The sequence below is a fragment of the Lepisma saccharinum genome, chromosome 18 (assembly GCF_977018435.1).
Source record: "Lepisma saccharinum chromosome 18, izLepSacc3.1, whole genome shotgun sequence".
In the NCBI taxonomy this organism is placed as follows: domain Eukaryota; kingdom Metazoa; phylum Arthropoda; class Insecta; order Zygentoma; family Lepismatidae; genus Lepisma; species Lepisma saccharinum.
The window spans coordinates 40,758,862-40,780,897 of record NC_139246.1 but is presented as its reverse complement, the minus strand read 5'-3'; the positions used below and the strand labels follow the sequence as shown (position 1 = coordinate 40,780,897).

General features: G+C 36.8%; 1 protein-coding gene across 1 annotated transcript in view; it reads left to right on the top strand.

Annotated features, from left to right (window-relative positions):
- The first annotated feature begins 317 nt into the window (after window positions 1–317).
- Window positions 318–22,036, top strand: part of LOC146002220 (dehydrogenase/reductase SDR family member 11-like) — an 81,866-nt gene continuing 60,147 nt past the window's right edge. The window contains exon 1 of the mRNA XM_083139938.1: window positions 318–449. Coding sequence (XP_082996064.1) covers window positions 318–449 — 132 coding nt within the window. The remainder of the gene's footprint in view (window positions 450–22,036) is intronic.

Genomic DNA, 22,036 nt, shown 5'->3' with positions numbered 1-22,036 from the left:
GTTGCCTTCTTCTTTTTAACACATCATAATGGAATTTTCATTTTGGAAGAAATTAAGGGTAAAATTATTTGTTTATGTTCAATATTTTTTAATAGGATAGTAATGAAAAAAATATTAATAAAAAGTATGTAATTGCATGGTAAAATATCCGGTCGTTGTACAACACTGCAATAATATCAGTAACCGCCTCTGGTTTCACTGATCTTCAGCAGAACGTGTTGATGAAATATATGTCTCCGATAAGTAGGTGTTGTCTCCGGTAGTTGCAAAGGTTGAAAGGCGCGATAAGCCCAGGTGGCGTCGAGTGGTCAGTCGGGATGGAGCGCTGGGCAGGAAGAGTTGCCTTTGTGACGGGAGCGAGCAGCGGCATCGGTGCTGCCATCTGTCGCCGGCTGGTCAAGGAGGGGATGAAGGTGGTGGGCGTCGCTCGGCGAGTGGACAGGGTGCAGGTGAAACATACATTTTTCTCTTGAGACGAATTCCATCTAGTGATTTATCACCCCTCCCCAATTTCCTCAACACGCCATAAAATATTTCACAAAGGCCAAATTTATAGTAATTTAGCTCTAAATCAGGGTGCGAAATCGTTGGAGACTGGTGGGGGAAGAAGATAGACTATGCATACACACGTATATGTTTATATGTATGTATATACATGCTGATTCAAAAGTCCCAGGACACCCTTATTTCTCTGTAACTGATGCGGTAATGGCAGATCCGACTTCACCTGGGTGCATCGGGGCAAGGGCCCATGTGTGAGTGTGCTTCCGGAACATGGCCGCCATCTTAAAGTCCGCCATATTGGATCGAGGTCAAATTTTTCAATTGGTAAAGGGTCCGTGTGGAGTATCAAAACACATTAGAATTTTCCAAGAAATACAAAGCTGTAATTAGTTTTGTGATAGCTGCACCCAGGTGAAGTTGGATCTGCCATTACCGCATCCGTTTCATAGAAATAAGGGTATCCTGGTAATTTTGAATCACCATGTATAGTACATATTTATAATGTTATTAAATACAAAAGTAAATTGCTAGATATTTAGAAATACATTATTCCTACATATAATGGAATTAATTTGTTACTTTTATGTATTAGATATTTATAAAGTAGGAAACTAATTCCATTACTAACTGATTAAAGATGTCTACAAATTACTAAATAGTTGAAATAGTTTTATTATGTAGAAAGTTTTGGTTTAGTTTTTGCTTTATTAATATAAATAGATTTTATAGTTATATTTTTCTTGCATTCTTGTTTTACTTTTATTGTGCGTATATTCTTTTGGTGTAGATCGGTAAATGATCTTTTGAAAGAGAGGGAGGGAGAGAGTATGCAACAAACACACTACTTTATGTGTGTTTCCGATATAATCCTTAGTAAAGTATATTTCAAGTCGAAACTAATTGCGTATCTTTTGATGTTATGATAAACACTCTCCCCTGCGGAAATATTTGGTTGGGGAAATCACCCCTGCCTCCCCCAGATTTTTGCACCCTTACACATTAACTTACACCCCCTCCCACAATGAAATATTCTGGATAATCCCCTGATTCCATCTATTACTGGATTTGCGTTTTCGTGAGTTCGTGCGTTTTCGTGAGTTCGTGCATCCCTTGAAGGAAAAAATGTAGCTGACGGGTATATTTCTCAAGAAATACTTAGCAATATTTTAAGCATTGCTTTATTGGCCAGGAAAATAATAATATTCACAATTTTAATGAAAAATCTTCATAACAGTTCCCACAATTGCAAGGCTTCGACTTTCTTCATTCTCGCATTAACCGCTCCCCCCGAAAAAAAAGAAAACCTGATGAACAAACGATAATTTTAAGTGAATAGAATCCCTTGGATTTCCCCACGAAAATCCTTCCCTCAGCAATAAGTATTTGAAAGCAAAATTTGCTTCCAAATGCAAATAATTTTTACCAATTTTGAATTAACCATTTGTGGTTAAAACTGTCTCATCGATCAGTAGAGAAACGTATTTTTCATTGCCTGATGTAGAATAGCCTAATGCTCAAATTTTGTTAAAAGCAGCTAAAGAGATAGGTTTGGAAGTTAGCAAAGAGAAAACTAAATATATGCTTACAGGCCGACATCAAGTGTTAGGTAACAATCAAAATCTAATTATTGATAACAACTCGTTTGAACCAGTTTCCAAATTCAAGTACCTGGGAGTAATACTAACCAATGAAAATTATATTAAAGGTGAAACAAGAACACACTTAATTCAGGAAATGCGCTTTACTTTTCTCTTCATGAACTTTTATCTTCTCGTATAATATCTAAGATACTAAAAGTTAAAATTACAAATCAGTAATTTTGCCTGTAGTATTATATGGATGTGAAACTTTGTCCCTTACATTAAAAGAGAAATAAATTAAGAGTATTTGAAAATAAAATCCTTAGGAAAGTATCTGGAGCTAAAAGGAATGAGGAGACAAGTGAGAGAAGGAAGTTACTTAATATACAACTGCATAATTTATATTCATGTCCAGATATTATTAGAATAATTAAATCAAGAAGACTTAGATGGGCAGGCCATGTGGCACGAATGGGAGAAGAAAGAAGAGTTTACAGGATTCTTGTTGGGAAACCTGATGGTAACAGACCTGTAGGAAGGTCAAGACGAAGATGGAGAAATAACTTCAAGATGGCCCTAAAGGAAATCAGCAAGAATGGAAAATATTGGATTGATATTGCCCAGGATAGAGACAGATGGAGAGCTTGTGTTGCTACAGCCATAAACCTTCTGGTTTAAGAATGCTAGAGAGTTAGTTAGTTCTGATGTGGAAGTAGGACAAGTGGGATTCAATTGCCCCGTTGTATCTGTGTCAAGTGGGAGATGAAATCAATTTATATGTGACGTGTTTCATTGTTTCTTATCTGCTATCTACAATCTTTGCTCTGACAAATAATACATAATCGAATGTTTTCCTTCGAAAACAACTTTATCCACCGTGATTTGGTTTCCGTACTAGTTGATAAAAGAACCTAATCTAACGAAGTATACAAACATGAACTTTGGTAAAAGAGTTAACAAGAAGGCACGAATCTAGAAATATATTTCGAGGGGGAGTCAGACCAACTATCTTAATAATAATAATAATAATGTAATTAGAATAATTGTATTTAAGTAAATTAAAATAATATTTATTAAATATGTAAATTAATTAATAATGTATTATTATTATTACATGAATAGGTCAAAAGATGGCACAAGAATGGAGCTATAACAGCAGTTATTCATTATCTAGCTTAACTGTAGTTAAGATCGTCAACGTTTGTATGAAAACAACTGCACTGTTAAGTAAATTCATGTTAAAGAGACAAAGAATTGAATATTTATTGAATAACAAAAAAGGCGATTTACGAAAAGTAAAGTTCCTGATTAATATTTTATGTATATTATATTTGTTCTTGAAAGACGTATGATCCCAATATAATCCTTGCCTTCCAATAAGCTGAAATAAATAACCTTCGATGACAAATGCTAAACAATTATATTTTGATTTTTAAATTTTAATACTTGGTAAGACTTTTGTGAGTGGTCCGGACCCACCGGAGCCCCTAAATACGTCCTTGTTAACAAGATGCTCTTGTTCACTGAAAAGATCCATTCAAATATTTTTTTTCAGTCATGGAATTGCGAGGCCCGAATCCAATTTTTTGTCAAGTATGCATTGAGCACATCTATTTTCAAACGACTTTGTTATAGATACAAACACTGGCGTACGGGTTTTTTTTTTTCGGAGGGGTCTTGAATATTACATAGCTGCGTTCTAGGGGATGAGGGATACACTATATAATGTTTTATAATTATCATTAATAACCCTCGTCTTAAAGGTTGTTCAAAGACAAAAAATTAGGACTGAAGCTATATCACCTTGAACCGTTACCGGTGACGATACTCTCACCGATGCATCGGTATAGCTCAGCGCTACAAAATATTGTTACAAGGGGTCTTTTTAAGACGGAGTTTCAGTTATCACTGTGTAGTTCCGCAAGATTTTCATTGCTTTGATTTGAAAATTTTGATTTTCTCAACATTTCAGGAAGGGGGGGGGGGGCTTGTTCCCGTATTTCCATACGTGTACACTATTATCAATATATACATATATATAATTTCTCTTCTACATTTATTATTATTATCGAACATTCAGCACGTCTCGAAATCCCCGTCAGTTTCTGAGAAGTCAAGCAAAGGTCATTTGCCTTGCCCACAAAAGGCGACGACTATATTTACGCTTTCTCTCCCAGAAGCCCCTTTGTCTCCCCAACGTGAAATATTTCCATTCTTCCCTGCAACCAACTCCCTCCTCCACTTCAGCCAATAGAAACTGGACATGGACAAAAACCCCTAACCCAACGGTGAATTTTGGCGGTTCAGTGTGCGTCTATAAACTAGACAGAAGAGTCGGTGTTGAGAATTCAAGTGACAAGTCTGTGTTGAGAGTTTAAGGTGACAACTGTGTGTCTAGGAATTCGCGATTAAAATTAACCGATATGCCATCTGGTGGGGTTTTCAGGAAGTACACTAAGTAGGATACATTGTGTTGAAGTCGTTTAAAGCATGGGGAATATGCGAGAGACTAAGGTCTAGTGTTCAGGTTTTTTTTTTTGCTCTAAATCGTTTTATGGGTAAGAACAAATTAAAAGTTTTCATGTGTTTCCACCCCGTGGAATCAACAAAATGAAATTTGTTAATAAATCAGGAAAAACGTAATTGACAGAAGATTGGTATGGGGGATATAACACTGTAATTCTGCAAGGAAATTATGAAGAATGCACGAGTCTGCTTACTTTATTTTTCGAGAGATAAATGTATATTACCATGAAAGTAAAGTTTTAAATTGTACTTTATAAATAAAGTTTTTTTTTTCCTTTTTTTTTTCGAAAAATCATGAAGCGTCTTACCCAATGCGTCCATGTATTGCTGGTATTACGTATGCGTGAAGTTGTGAACAGGTGCAAGTCGATTAAGAGAGAAGGTGAAAATAGTTTGAGAATGAATTAATGTCAAATGTAACCAGAAAAAAAGTGGACATGCTAATGTTACTGTTTCATTCAGTACGATGTCCTTTTTCAGTGAGTATAGCCTGGTCATGAAATCGTGAATATTATTATTAAACCTGCCTTTCTCTTTCGAGAAAGAACTGCAACGATATGTTCGCAATTTTCACCTGTCCCAGCTTTTCAAGTACAAGTCAATTTCAATTCCTTTATTTCAAATAATTTCCGAGAACCCCAGTTACAACATGACGTGCAGATGATACAGCACTGCTGTGGACAACCAGTACGTATACATACTTTTGTCTGCATTTTCCGTGTTATTTTTGCCTATCATAATTAAATATTTCGTTCTCAGTACAGCTTCACGTTTGTTAGAGTACCTGGAATTCACATCGCATTCGTAATATTTAAAATAATGCGTAATTTAAACGTTTTCTACCATACCAGTCATGACAACACGCTGCTATTTTGTACTGCTGCTGAATGTAAACAAAGATTTATCCTACTTAGAGCGGCCATATTGGAAGCGACACTAGCGCTCAGGTGGTAATTTTAATCGCGAATAGTACAGAAAAGTCGGTGTCATGAAGAGTCTGCGTTATGAAGCCAGTGTCCTATGACACTCTTCCTCGGCTTATTGAATGACAGGTCATATATTTCTCAAATTTAAATAACGAAAATTGTTTTAAAAATTTCAAGTCATAAGTTGCCAAAAGTTCAATTCAAATTTTCATACATATACTTAAGCTTACAAATAATTGTGTTACCTTTTGCAAAAATAAGGAAAATTGCCACATGTGAAGAAATAAAGAACAGTGTATTATAATCAATTTCGCAAATACGTAGTATCCTTTTATACACCAAATTCAGCTTACATTCATATCATCAAATAAGATTTTACATTTCATTATCACTTTTAATATTTCAAGTCAGTTTAATACGATGTATAATCACTTTCAATCTTGCGTATATTTATACGTGAATATCGGCACCAAACGCTCGATTATAACCAAGAATTATCCAAGACAAATTATGTGTCTTTTTATGTTCTATAATCTTTCCACATTCCAAGCAAGTTGATTTTTCGTAATTTCAACATAGGCCTTTCTTTTATGTAGCTACATACATGTTAGATACTTGTTTGAAAATTTTAGTTTTAAGCGAAGATGGCTGCCATTTTGCGTGATTCCAACGGGTCACAAATTTAATGTCCTTTGGACCTTTTAAGCACTTTGCGACGCAATTTCAACTATTAAATGCAAATATTGTACTTATCTGCTCTGCTATATCACATTATATCCACGAATCTTCCTGTTATTATTCAATTGTTCCAATTTCAGTTTCCGAAAACTTTTAGCGACTCCATTCTGGTCGTCCGTGATCTTAAAGATGAAGCAGTGTATCAAAACTCACACTGTTACAAACTTTTTCACAGTATACAAACTTGCGAATACTTTTCAAGTGACAAATTTCGAATTGTACATTAATTATACATAAAAATGCTTGTATGATAGATTAGTTACAATAAAATAGATATTACAATATTCAATTACATGTTTACGTATTTATTTTCACCTTTTTCAGTTATTTTAAGTTTTACAATTTTGGTGGGAAAAAGGTTATTTACGCGCAACTTAGATTTTTCCCTTTATTTGAGTTGGCTATGCTTCCAAGTTTAGGATTACTTCTCAACTCTGGGATTACTCTTCAAGGCGCTTCTTTTAGCAAACCGTAAGTTTAATGTCGGAAATCAACAAAAATCTATTTCAAATGATTTGTACATGCTATTAATACATTTTAAATACATGTTTGTATCCATTTAGTAATGAAAGAGCAAATAAAAGCTGCTGAAACCAAACATATGTGCGATTATGCATAAATTTGGCAATTTTCATGATACTTCACAAACCAAATTACATCGCTAAATTATGAAAATATTGTAAATACGTGAAGTTTGGATATGTACTTCAATAAGAACAAAGCCAAAGTGATGCAAATTAATTTTGTACAAATATAAATCACCAAATACGAGCTCAAATCGAAAAATTCGAGAAATAAAATTATTTTATTTTTCACATTATGATGGTACTCATTCTGATACCGTCATAGTCCGTCAGTGCCCAGAGTATTGCACATAACATTTAAGTTACGATGAACGGGATAGTTTTCGTCACAAGATAAACTGTATCTTTTTACATATAAAAGTGTATATATGTAACTGGTCAGCGTACAGAAGACAGACGTGAACTGTGACGTGTGCTTCCGCGGTCTGATATATATGTAGGAATCGTCACCCGGAGGGCAGTGTGATTGACACCACGGACAGTTGGGACAACCAGGCTCCATAAGGACAGACAATGGAGACATCAATACACAGCGCCAGGACATCGGAGTAAGTGTGACCGGAATTGAAATTAAGGTGTGGACTTGCAATTCTCATATCATGTAGAGATTCTTAACATAATAATACATATTCACATATCACAGTCCATCAATCAAATCGCTATAATTTCATATGCAACTCCATCCTTTTCCCCCATCTCAATAATATTTTCTATTTGTTTATGTGCACCGTGCAGGTACAGGCGGGCATCGAACCCTGGACGGCTTGGTCCCCAACCGCCTATTGTTCAGCTTCAACCAAGCGGCCCAGGGGGGAAGAGCTAGCCTGTAAGGCCACATAAAATGGCGCCCAACAGTATGGCATTTGAACCGAAGTGTGGCTTCAAAAGTACCCACTTTTCATGAAATTTCACATTTTTTCACTTCAAACTAATTTCAATTCATGACACAAACTTATATCAATATTTGTTTTCAATTGACATCATTTTCACCATTGAAGAGCAACATCGACGCATTTATATTTTAAATTGCTTGTGTGCATGTATGTTTCCATTATCAGTAGTTTCGTAGAGGTAGCTTGTTTCTTGCATGTGGTGTAGTAGTCGCTTGCATGTACCGTTGGGATGTTCGCGGGTGCTTCGCTTCAAAATTTTCGAATTGTGTCAAAGTGCTACGAACGGGGAGTATAAAAGTTGCAACGAGCTGTCAACAGGGAAAACATTTTTCTCGAATTGAACTTTAGTGCATTTTGGCGTATTGTTTATGGTGCTTACCCGCGCACAATCAAAATTAAAAATGGCAGGCAGAGAAAACGACGTCGAGAAGAGTGGCGAGACCAGCACGTCGACGGAACATCCAGAAGCGATGAGCATGCAGCAGATGATGGCCCAAATAATGACCAGCATGAGAACCGTGACGCAAGAGATGGCCCAGGACCTACGTGAACATATCCACCAAGAAATCAGCAATGTCCAATCAATGCATGAGCGATCAATAAGTGACCTTTACTCGTACATCAGTGAGGAGAACAAGAAACTGAGGGACTCAATGACGAGAGATGGCGAACGAGCAAGGGCTGAGATGCAGAAGATTTGTGAGGACAATCGCAACAAACTGGCTGAGAGATTCCAATCTGACCTCAACAGAATCGATGCCGAAATATCAGCGTGTGGCCAAAACCAACAACAAATGGAAGCTTCAATTGCAACGAATCGGCAAGACCTGACGCAATTAAGAGCCGAATTGGATTCCACTCGGAGCGCTACGCAGGATACGATCAAGGGTCTACTGGAATCGATTGAAGATGTTCGCAAGGACGCAGATGTGTTGCGCAATAGCATTTGCCATGAAGCACGCGGTTCCGAGAGATCAACTCGCTACTTTTTTATTAGCGACCGACAACAACAACAACGAATCGCGACGTCCAGTGAATCGAACGTCAGCCAATCGGTCTTCGATCAGACGCCTAACCGACCCACCGTGCCGGACGCCGCTGCTGTGATGTCACACTCCGTGAAGGTTCACGCTCTGTTCAAGCCTAACTTCGACGGACCTGAAGGTCCACTGAACCTCTCAACGTATTTCCAAGAACTGGAAGATTATTTGATGCTCAGCAACGTTCCTCCAGTGTTGCAAGTTTGTGTCGCCCGGAACACCTTGACGGAAAGAGCAAAGCAGGCGTATGAGATGCGAGCGGATAACATACGGGACCTCTCTACTTTCAAGGCGGCACTGGAAGAAGAGTACAGAGACGATAACACTATGTCTGCTCTGAAATTGTCGCTGTATACAAACAAATACGACAACGCCTCAAGAATGACGTTTGCTGAACATGCAGCAAGGCAGGTGAAAATAAATCGAGCGCTGAGAACTCCATTGTCGGAAAGCGAACTTATCAAAGCCATTAGTAAACAGTTCAATCCAGGAATTCAGAGGACACTGATTGCACATGGCGCCTCCACGCTTTCCGAACTAATGAACATTTTAAAAGAACTGTCAAATGTGAGTTCCGACAGGTCGAGTGCACCCCGCAGGGAATACCCCCAGGAAAGAAGACAGCACGTCACTCATCAGAATGCAATGGCGTCAGACTTCCCTGGCAATACTAACAGGGAGAGAGAACCGAATGACCGACGCCGGGACTCGAACCGAGGACGCTGGAACAACCGGCCGCCGAGATTCCAGAGACTCCAGCGGGACGGAGCCGATTGGCGGCACAGCGAACAAGAAAGCGACGAAGACTTGAACCCGCGTAATACCAATCACCCAGATTTAAACTAGATACGCCTTCAGGTGACGGGGAGAGACCTGCAGGCGAAGTTGCGAATTTTCATGGAACCACGAGCGAATTCCCATTTATACGGCAGAGCAGATTTCGAGTCAAGAACCAGTTCCTAGTACTACAAACTCAGGTGGCGTGAAGAGGAGACCTTCCCATATTTCTGATAGCCCGAGGCCGATGACATGTCAAAGCAATGCTTCAGATGAAGAGACTAGGGTAAAAGTACCGTTCGTCGGAAGTGAAAGTGAGCCCTCCACTGTTTCATTTTCTAGCACAAAGTTCAATTCTAACGCTGATAGATCAGCTGATGGCAACACTGCCCCAAGATTGTGTAGAATTGAAATGAGCGCTCAAAACCAGTCTCTAGCGTCAATTGGCGTCACTGATAACGGGACCACCCTCAAGAATGAAGGGGTGCGTTACCTCCCGCAAATCGAAGCATGCGTAGGAAAGCAAGTCATCCATTGTCTCGTAGATACAGGCGCCACCTGTGCGGGAATTAATGCAGATATTTTCAACCAGCTTAAAAGAAATGACCCCTCTTTGCCTTCGTTCAGAGAAACCAACGTCGTTGTGAGAGGAGCGACGAACGCAAAAGATGTGAAAATTCAAGAACAAGCTTTATTGAGTCTTGAAATAAATGGAGCAAAACTATGTTGTCCTGCCCTGGTCGTGCCTGGATTACGGCACGATTTGATTTTAGGGTGTGACACGTGGCTTGATTACAAGGCCAGGTTAGATTTCAACACAAGAACAATGCACCTCAACGTCGGTAACCAAAGCGTTATCGTACCCTTCATTTCGAATGAGAATGCACTCAGCAACGTATGTCACATGTGGGTTGATACAGTTGACGAGTTGAATGAAATTACTGTAAACCATGAGGACGAAGCATGCAACTACATGAGAAGTTTGAATGCGGATGTGGCGGATAAAAATATTCTCAAAGCTAACTTGAAAGGTGCATACACAGAAGAGGATATCGCGAATCACGTGCGAGGCTGTGACTATTTATCGACTAAGAAGCAACAAATGTCACATCGACTGTCATTGAAACACAATCAGCTTGTCAGTTAAGAACCAGGCACTGTTAATGGTCACACTAATCAGATTAAGATGGATTACGAAACTCCAATCAGGAAACGCATGAACTTCATACCAATGGCCTGTAAAGAACAGATGACGAAGATGATAAGAAAGTTATCCAGACGTCCACGAAAATGGAGGATAACAAGAAAAGTCAGGCTAAAATCTGATTGCATAACACGAAAAAAGCATATGGAAAAGTAAATATATTTTTCTTATCGCAAGTTTTATGTTTCTTTGTTAACTTTGTAATCGTTAACATTATTTATTTTTATATCTGTCAACCTATTTAGTGGATTTGGTATTTTATCTATTTAATTTAATATTCTTATGTAACATTCTTATTTGATTTTAGTGTTTTACTTTATTTCTAATGTATTTCTATGGCAATTATGTATAGGTACTTAGTTTTGTGTAGTAATGGTGAATTATTGTTTCATTTGTGGGGATTATAATTTTCTTGTTTATTTAGTTTTGCATTTACTCTCCAACAGTATTTTGAATTTTATGTATGGGATCTAGCATGTAGTAGTATAATGGAAGCATAGATACACATGTTATTATTATTATGCAATGATGTTGTTGTTCACGTTCTACGGAACATATTTAATTAATACAACGCATTTCAGGATTTAAGTCAGGCGACCAAGGTGGCCGCATGTTTATTTATCATTACTTGTGTCAGTGCTTCACTTGAGATCTCTTCAGTCCCAAGTATCGCACTTGGGAGGGGCATAATGTACCCGTATTTCCATATCAATATATGTATCAATATATACATATATCATTTTTCTTCTACATTTATTATTATTATCGAATATTCAGCACGTCACGAAATCCCCGTCAGTTTCTGAGAAGTCAAGCAAAGGTCATTTGCCTTGCCCACAAAAGGCGACGGCTATATTTACGCTTTCTCTCCCAGAAGCCCCTTTGTCTCCCCAACGTGAAATATTTCCATTCTTCCCTGCAACCAACCCCCTCCTCCACGTCAGCCAACAGAAAGTGGACATGGACAAAAACCCCTAACCCAACGGTGAATTTTGGCGGTTCAGTGTGCGTCTATAAACTAGACAGAAGAGTCGGTGTTGAGAATTCAAGTGACAAGTCTGTGTTGAGAGTTTAAGGTGACAACTGTGTGTCTAGGAATAGTACAGAAAAGTCGGTGTCATGAAGAGTCTGCGTTATGAAGCCAGTGTCCGTCAGTGCCCAGAGTATTGCACATAACATTTAAGTTACGATGAACGGGATAGTTTTCGTCACAAGATAAACTGTATCTTTTTACATATAAAAGTGTATATATGTAACTGGTCAGCGTACAGAAGACAGACGTGAACTGTGACGTGTGCTTCCGCGGTCTGATATATATGTAGAAATCGTCACCGGAGGGCAGTGTGATTGACACCACGGACAGTTGGGACAACCAGGCTCCATAAGGACAGACAATGGAGACATCAATACACAGCGCCAGGACATCGGAGTAAGTGTGACCGGAATTGAAATTAAGGTGTGGACTTGCAATTCTCATATCATGTAAAGATTCTTAACATAATAATACATATTCACATATCACAGTCCATCAATCAAATCGCTATAATTTCATATGCAACCCCATCCTTTTCCTCCATCTCAATAATATTTTCTATTTGTTTATGTGCACCGTGCAGGTACAGGCGGGCATCGAACCCTGGACGGCTTGGTCCCCAACCGCCTATTGTTCGGCTTCAACCAAGCGGCCCAGGAGGGAAAGAGCTAGCCTGTACGGCCACAGGCTGTAGCCAGTTATGTGGCGTAGACTATACATTTACCCCTATATACGTTGTTTACACGTAATGTTACATTGCCTTATAGTTTACATAGTCTACTGTAGACAATGATTATCATCCGTGACCGTGCAGTCTTAGGCTCTGTGCTTTGGACTCCGACTGCAGGACGGCATGGGTTCGAGTCCTCCTGGTTCAGTCTCCAGGTTCTCGGCCTGTGTATAGGACCGGTGGCAACTCACCATCGTGAGGAAATTCGGGAGCTACGAGTGAGTGGCGTAACCCGATCTCGGCTATGTCCTATAACGGCTGGGGATCCGTCGTGCTGACCCCTCGTCACCCCATTACCGGTTGAAGATTTCCACACCTCTAGGTAGGATTGTGGGAGGGAGATAGGCCAAGGCCCTTCCAGGGCTCTCGAGCCACGAGTTATTATAATATTATTATTGTTATTATTATTACTGTAAACAATGTAAACAACAGGAAAGACATCCCAGTTCTCTTTAAAAGAGATAGTATTTTTTTTCTTCAAACACGTCGATGATATATGTCTATAATCAATTTAAGACCGTCCGACGTAATCAAAGTTATCAAATTTTCATGGAAAAGGGGACTACCGGAAGAAAAAGAAATGACAGTTTTAGATGAAAACTGATATATTTTTTTACGGTGACGAAAAGGAAAGCTAAGAAACACATTTTTTGCCTTCTTACTGCATAGGTGTTCATTTACCAGTTGAAGGCATGCAGTGTTAAATCACGAATATTTATCAATGAATCAAATTATTACTGTGTGCGCACCTTTTAATTTTCTTCCACAACCCCCTTCAGTGCCCTTTTTTCCAAACCAATTGTTAATCGAAAATACTGTTAGCTCTTCACAGAGGAAACATTTTGGAATAACCAAAAATAGTTTCTGGCAACCAAAGATTTGTTCAAACTTGAAGCAATCAAATTCACTAGTACTAAATACTCTTTAGTGATCGAGCACATTCGTTATAAGAATGTGTTCAAAATTACCAACTTTAGTAAACTGTACTTTGTTTATTGTTTATAGTTACCAAATAACCAAACGTGTTTTGTTAATTCAACGAAATTAGATTTTTTCAGTGTTGCAGTGTCATTTACGTTATGACTTAAGAAAACCATGTCGTCACGAGAGTGTAATATTAAGTATTGAAGAGAGAGAACTATTACGGGTATATACCAGACGTAAGCTATTGATACTAATCTGAAAGGGAAGCCACATTTACTTTTTTATACATGTTGTGGTCAAAGCAAGCAAGCAAAAATGAATCCACTCATTGGCATATTTTCATACAAGCCTACTATGAGTTGATTGGTTTTTGATGTAGTGTCTAAAGCATACATGCATGTTTATTTTTCCATTATTTTCACCCCCTAAATTTCATTCCGCACCCCCTCAGCACCCGTAGATTGTTAATTTTGGCGCCGCCGCTGCTTTGTGCACTGAACTGGTATTTGAATTATTACTATCGGGATGTTCAATAAAATTGTTTTTGAACGTAAATAAATACTCAAACACTTTTTTCTGGGTCGTGGCATACCTCAGGCTATCCATATTTGTTGCAGCTTCTAGCACCATGCGCCTACCTTGCATGAACAACGCCGAGCGCCATGTTGTCTACGTTGATTACGTCATCGGCATAGATTACAAAAGCTGTGTCAGAAAGGAACAAAGAGCAGACTTGAAGAAGTACAGTTTTGACGGAAGTGACGTCAGCTGGTGCAGTTCGAAAGCGCCAAGTAAACGAGCAATCGAGACTATAGCTCGGGGCACGGATCGTTACAGACTTGATCAATTAATTTCTGCACTCGTTGATCATTTGTTTGAAATCACGGGGGTAGAACGCCAGCAACACAGGTTAAATATACGTTATAGGCCAGCAAGTTGTTGGTTAAAGTTTCTCTAATGTGTGGAAATGTATGGATCAGAACATTTGAAAATGATATCCGATTTCTATGGTGAAAAACAAGTGTTTAAAACACGGGGAGAACAACGTGTCCTCAGTTTTATCTACTAATCGTATTTGGCGCTGCAGTCCAAGTGCAATTTGAAAGACTTTCACTTCCAGCCCACGACTTCAATACCGCACTGCCAGACCATTTTCGGAGTATGTTCGCTTCAAGTACGGTCTTGCACCTTTCGGACACGGCCATAGTTTACATAGTCTACATTGTCTACACGTAGAATGTAGACAATCGTTGTTTGCCCATAGACGCACATCACTGGAGTAGTATCAAAAATACTTGGTACCAATAAATCATCATTTTAATTGACATTAATGGCTTTTTTATTCATTTTCGGGGGTGACGCTATTGTTATTTAATCAACCGCCACGTGTCGGCACGTGTCGGGGGTGGAGGAGGAGATGAGTCATCGATGACTCATGCACACGTGTGAGTTTGAAATTAATGGTTTTCCATTAGTGCACAAAAGATACTATTATGTATTCCGTTTTTTACTCTAACCTAACACTATTGTTGTATTTTATTAATGCGTTTCTGCCGGATATGAGTCACAGATGATTTATACTGACGTTGGAGTTTGGAATTAATGGTTTTTCCATTAATGTACAAAAGACACTATTGTGGAGTTCGTTTTTACTCTAACCTAACACTATTGTTGTACTTTATTAATGCGTTTCTGCCGGATATGAGTCATGGGTGCTTTATACAGACGTGGGAACTTGGAATTAATGGTTTTTCCATTAATGTACAAAAGACATTTTCGGCCTATTCTAAGGCGTCACGTCCGGTCATTTTGGCGTCGGTGGTGAGTCATATTTGGTATAATTAAGGATCCGGATTTACTCGTATTCAACCGGTGCCGACGCGTTCGATCGGAGGTAGAAGATATTATAACACATGTTCGCTTTAAAGGCGAAGAAATTGAACGATGTAGCCTATATGAAAACGAAGTATGCGGACAGAAGATATGTTATTAATATTAACCTGTTACGGAAGAACCTGTTATGTGGTTTCATTCATCGGCACCCCCAAACCGCGTGCGTTCATGGACCCGGGAGGGGAGAAAGGTTCTTCATTGTTACGGCCCCCATCGCTTGGTCTTCTTCCGAAGTTGAATGGAAGCCGGGACCCGCCAATTTTTTTACACGCGAGTATTGATTTTCTTTGAGATTCCAATTTTATTTGGTGGAAGTAATCTACGCGGTATTTCTGCCGCCTTTCGTAACATTGCAAAGATTATTTGACCAAAACGTAAGTAATTTGGCTGAACTAGGAACATTCAGTTCCAGTATCTACAAGTTAAAGTGGATGCGATCCACTATTTGCCCTTATTTCGGGGTTGCGAACCACGGACCCTTTGATTATTGCCTTATAAACATCAGGATTCACGTAAAATTGACCAGATGTTTTTACTGTTAGGGACAATATTTCGCATTTTTTGGGTATTTTTACTCAGAAAACGCTATTTGAACGATTCAAGCAAGAGTTCGCATGGCAATTTAGACACACAAACTGTGTTTCTTCAACTTTAGCTGAAATTTAGGTTTATTTTTTTACTCTAATATCACAATTTCTTCTATTCAGACAACATTTTTTATTAAATTTTGGACTCACAAAGACATTTTTCAACTTTTAACTTGCTATTTTAAAAGTTTATTTCCATGTTTTACTCTAATATCACAATTTCATCTATTCTTGCAGAAGTGTTTATTGCAATTTTGACTTGCAAAGATAATTTTTTCAACTTCTTTTATTAATTTTTCTATTTATTGCCTTTTGTATCTTATATTTATTAATTCTTAACTTTGAGTTTTGTTTTTTATTTAAAAAATTTCTCTATCACTAAGGAAGAAGTACTTTTAAGTAAAACTGTACCCACAAACTTTATTATTACTATTATTATTAGTATTATTATTATTGTTGTTGTTGTTTTTGTTTTGATGTAGTTGTTGAATCTTGTTGTTGTTGTTAGGCTTTATTGACTTCCACTACGGTATTTTTGGTTTGCTTCGTAGGAAAGTTTGTTTATTTTAGAGTTTCCTAGGTATTTTCTTACTGTTAGGGTAGGTAAAGTTTCCTAAATATATGAGTAGGGTTCCATATATTCTTGTTCTTGCATGTTTTTCATATGATGTGATTACCACAACTCTCCAAGTGCTTTTACTGCCTGTTTCCATTTTTATTGAGGCTTAGTGATTCCTAGAGCCACTTTATGCATGAGAGAAAGCTTGAAAATTTTGATCTCAGATAGCCGTCAACCTTATGTCAGAGTATTTTCGAGTATATTTTAGTCTTATTATGGCCCACTAGAATATCACGGCTTGCTTATTTTTTAAGTATGTTGCGCACTTATTGTATTTTTGCTTTTGCTTTCTAGATAAACTGTATGAAATGTTTAATATTTGTACTTTTTTCGCACTTATAAGAGGCCAAACTTTTACTGTAACTAAAATTATTATGTCTCTAGGCACTGAAACCCCTTTACCAAGAGTACTCTAACTGAATGTTTATTAATATTGTTTCTTTCATCCCTTAAATATAACTACTTAACAATATAATGACAAATCACAGGACAAGACGATGTTAGCAGATGACTACGTGGCTCTTAAGTCCACCTGCCAAACTTTTCTTACCATGCTATTTACCCTTATAGTCTTTTATTCGGGGCACGTTTCAAGTACTATTGACTTTTTGAGTGTTTGATTAACACCAGGGGTTATTTGTATCTGTTATGCTGTATTATTTGAGGCTTCTTTTTTTATTCTACAATCACTATATGTCCCTGAGAACTAAATTCCGCTGACTGAAGCTTAAAGCTTAGGCTCTACAGCATGTTGAATGGTTAAGCACTGGTCAATATGAATTTTACAGAGGGTAGTAGGAGGCATAGGAACACACGCCAGAGCCTTATTAGCGTGCAAGAAACACTTTCAGGGAGTACTACGAGGAAACGAAGTTGATTTTTTTGAGTGCTTTACCAGTTACACAGCCAATATTTGTTATTTCAAGTAACTACAGGTACCAAAACATTTTACAGCCCAACACTAACTAGACTTCAATTTATACTTTATTAGGTGCTAAATGTAGCAAGAACACTGATTGTACATACTTTTGAGAATCCAACTATTTCAGGATTTTTTCTATGTAAGCATATTTTTATTGATTACTAACTTTAACAGACCAATCAGGAAGACGCTAAAATTCACTAAACTTAGTACTATAGTGTAGGTGATTGCATGAAAAGTAGAAATTATAACAACCACAAGATTTTGCTTTTTTGCTTTTGTGACTAATCGTGACGCTGAGGATGAATGGATGGCCAAAAATCTTAAGGACTGGATGTATTTTACCACTACAGACGCCTATGTAGAAACACTAGAGTACTGTTAGCTTTCAAAATTGAGGTTATACTGTACTGTTTCTTAAATATTTCGTATTTGGCAGGCTTAACAAGTTACACTTATATCCATTTCAGGACAAATATTGCTAAAGCTCTCAAATTAATGTGTACAAGTTGATATTTCTGCTATCAGAGGAATTAACAACCCTATTTTACAAACAAATGGTATTGTTTACACTTTATTTACTTCAATCTGAGACTAATATTTTACAGTAATTGAATCATTCAGCCCTAGTCAATACTTTACTGCACCAGAAAGTTTGTTATTAATCTAATAAGTATGCTATTTTGTGCTATTCTAACGCAAACGTTGTTTAATTCACTGGTTATAATGCAAACTTTTGCACAAATTCGATATATTCACTACCTTCAAACCAAACAATTGTACTTATTTAGCGCATTTCATTTATATTTCTTGTAATTAACTTATGTTTCTTATAATTAACAAACTAAAGTAATTACTTTGGCATGTTAAAAACCTTATTTTTTACTATTTCCTATTCTATCAGGTTCTATATTGCTGTTTTTATCAATTTATGTAAGACCACACTCTGGTAAATGCACATATATTCTCTTTTACACACACACACACACACACACACACACACACACACACACACACACACACACATTTACACACTTATACGAACATACATCTGACGTTTTTCAATATTTTGCTATGAAGTTTGCATCCACGCTATTCAAACAAGGACAGGCAATGTAGTATTTATGAGTATTAGTAATCCCAAAGTGGTGTTTTTGGTGTCCAAGTTCAGATGAGAGTCTGCTATGTGCCTTTTGCAGGGGATTGCATGTGAAGTGTATGCATATTGAGCATTATTGAGTGTGTATGCTTCCAAGTTTTGCTGTTATTTTCCTATAATTCTGCGTGACTGTAGAGTGTTCTCCCTTTTCAACCAGTTTTCTTTCATTGATTGGATACTTTTTGGGAACTTAGCAGTTTTTTATGTTATGAAGCAGATTGTTGTAGAATATTTTGCATGGTCTTTTGTGATATTGAGTGGCTGCTGTAACGGTAGTAAGTATCTTTCCTTCTTGTGTTGATGTTCTAGTGTAGGTTTCCTATTTTCGGTCAAGTTGCAGTACTTAGAATAATCGCTATTGTCTTATTGATCTACGAAGCTCCTTTGAATAATCATTTGCATGTGACCCTATACTCCACGCTGTACTTTGTTCTGGGAGCTATCTTTTGAAGCCTTAGCATTCTGCTAGTACAGGATTATTATCGTAGAGGTAAATAATTCGTGAAAATATGTATTTTTCTGATTAACTATAGTCGCTTAGTTGTTCTAGCAGGTATAAGTAGTTACTGCTGATGTTGTTAATTTTCTATTCGCAGGGGCTATGTATGATGTAGCGTATTTGTGTTGGCTGTCCCTTTTATTCCTATGATGTTGAGTTTCTCCATAAGCATGTCCTGTTTTACTCTATTCTATGCCTTGTTGCTGCTACATATCTGAGGTATGTTGCTGGTTCATATCTGAGTTAGCTTGTTTGACTATCTATTATTTTTGCTATGGCTGTGGGTATTGATGTCCCTTTCTGAATTTCATGTTGGTTTCTCTTTATCCTTGTTGCTGCTTGTTATCTGAGTTAGGTTGTTTGACTTCAGGACTATCCTTTTTTAACTTTATTGTTGATTGCTGTTTTGTTTATTTCCTTATTTGTTTTTATTTGTTTACTGAATCTATTTGTTTTGTGTCTTGTAATATTATTTACTATAGTAACAAAATTATTTTCTTCCATCCCACATTTATTATTCTGAGCAACAGAACTTCTCCTTCTTTCCATATATTTGATTATTTCTGGTGTAAAAGTACAATTTTTTCAAAGTGAATGATTTAAAAGTACAATTTTTTCAGTTAACGTTTTTAAAAGTACAATTTTTTCAAAGTTAATGATTTAAAAGTACAATTTTTTCAAAGTTAATAATTTAAAAGTACAATTTTTTCAAAGTGAATGTTTTAAAAGTACAATTTTTTACAAAGTTAATGTTTTAAAAATACTATTCTTTCAAAGTTAATAATTTAAAAGTACAATTCTTCTGCTCTTTGAACTTTTGTACAATTTTGTTATTGTTGTTAAAATAAATATGTTAGTTGATATAAAATTACAGTAAATTTTCATGAATTTATATATTAAAATTCAAAATAGTGTTACTTGCTAAAGATAGCGGACAAAATAAATTAAACTTTGACAAATACTGAACAAGAAATATACAAGTATGTTGATAAATATCAATTTTTAAAAATAATTTTGTTACTATAGTAAATAATATTACAAGACACAAAACAAAATAGATTCAGTAAACAAATAAAAACAAATAAGGAAATAAACAAAACAGCAATCAACAATAAAGTTAAAAAAGGATAGTCCTGAAGTCAAACAACCTAACTCAGATAACAAGCAGCAACAAGGATAAAGAGAAACCAACATGAAATTCAGAAAGGGACATCAATACCCACAGCCATAGCAAAAATAATAGATAGTCAAACAAGCTAACTCAGATATGAACCAGCAACATACCTCAGATATGTAGCAGCAACAAGGCATAGAATAGAGTAAAACAGGACATGCTTATGGAGAAACTCAACATCATAGGAATAAAAGGGACAGCCAACACAAATACGCTACATCATACATAGCCCCTGCGAATAGAAAATTAACAACATCAGCAGTAACTACTTATACCTGCTAGAACAACTAAGCGACTATAGTTAATCAGAAAAATACATATTTTCACGAATTATTTACCTCTACGATAATAATCCTGTACTAGCAGAATGCTAAGGCTTCAAAAGATAGCTCCCAGAACAAAGTACAGCGTGGAGTATAGGGTCACATGCAAATGATTATTCAAAGGAGCTTCGTAGATCAATAAGACAATAGCGATTATTCTAAGTACTGCAACTTGACCGAAAATAGGAAACCTACACTAGAACATCAACACAAGAAGGAAAGATACTTACTACCGTTACAGCAGCCACTCAATATCACAAAAGACCATGCAAAATATTCTACAACAATCTGCTTCATAACATAAAAAACTGCTAAGTTCCCAAAAAGTATCCAATCAATGAAAGAAAACTGGTTGAAAAGGGAGAACACTCTACAGTCACGCAGAATTATAGGAAAATAACAGCAAAACTTGGAAGCATACACACTCAATAATGCTCAATATGCATACACTTCACATGCAATCCCCTGCAAAAGGCACATAGCAGACTCTCATCTGAACTTGGACACCAAAAACACCACTTTGGGATTACTAATACTCATAAATACTACATTGCCTGTCCTTGTTTGAATAGCGTGGATGCAAACTTCATAGCAAAATATTGAAAAACGTCAGATGTATGTTCGTATAAGTGTGTAAATCTGTGTGTGTGTGTGTGTGTGTGTGAATGTGTGTGTGTGTGTGTAAAAGAGAATATATGTGCATTTACCAGAGTGTGGTCTTACATAAATTGATAAAAACAGCAATATAGAACCTGATAGAATAGGAAATAGTAAAAAATAAGGTTTTTAACATGCCAAAGTAATTAGTTTAGTTTGTTAGTTATAAGAAACATAAGTTAATTACAAGAAATATAAATGAAATGCGCTAAATAAGTACAATTGTTTGGTTTGAAGGTAGTGAATATATCGAATTTGTGCAAAAGTTTGCATTATAACCAGTGAATTAAACAACGTTTGCGTTAGAATAGCACAAAATAGCATACTTATTAGATTAATAACAAACTTTCTGATGCAGTAAAGTATTGACTAGAGCTGAATGATTCAATTACTGTAAAATATTAGTCTCAGATTGAAGTAAATAAAGTGTAAACAATACCATTTGTTTGTAAAATAGGGTTGTTAATTCCTCTGATAGCAGAAATATCAACTTGTACACATTAATTTGAGAGCTTTAGCAATATTTGTCCTGAAATGGATATAAGTGTAACTTGTTAAGCGTGCCAAATACGAAATATTTAAGAAACAGTACAGTATAACCTCAATTTTGAAAGCTAACAGTACTCTAGTGTTTCTACATAGGCGTCTGTAGTGGTAAAATACATCCAGTCCTTAAGATTTTTGGCCATCCATTCATCCTCAGCGTCACGATTAGTCACAAAAGCAAAAAAGCGAAATCTTGTG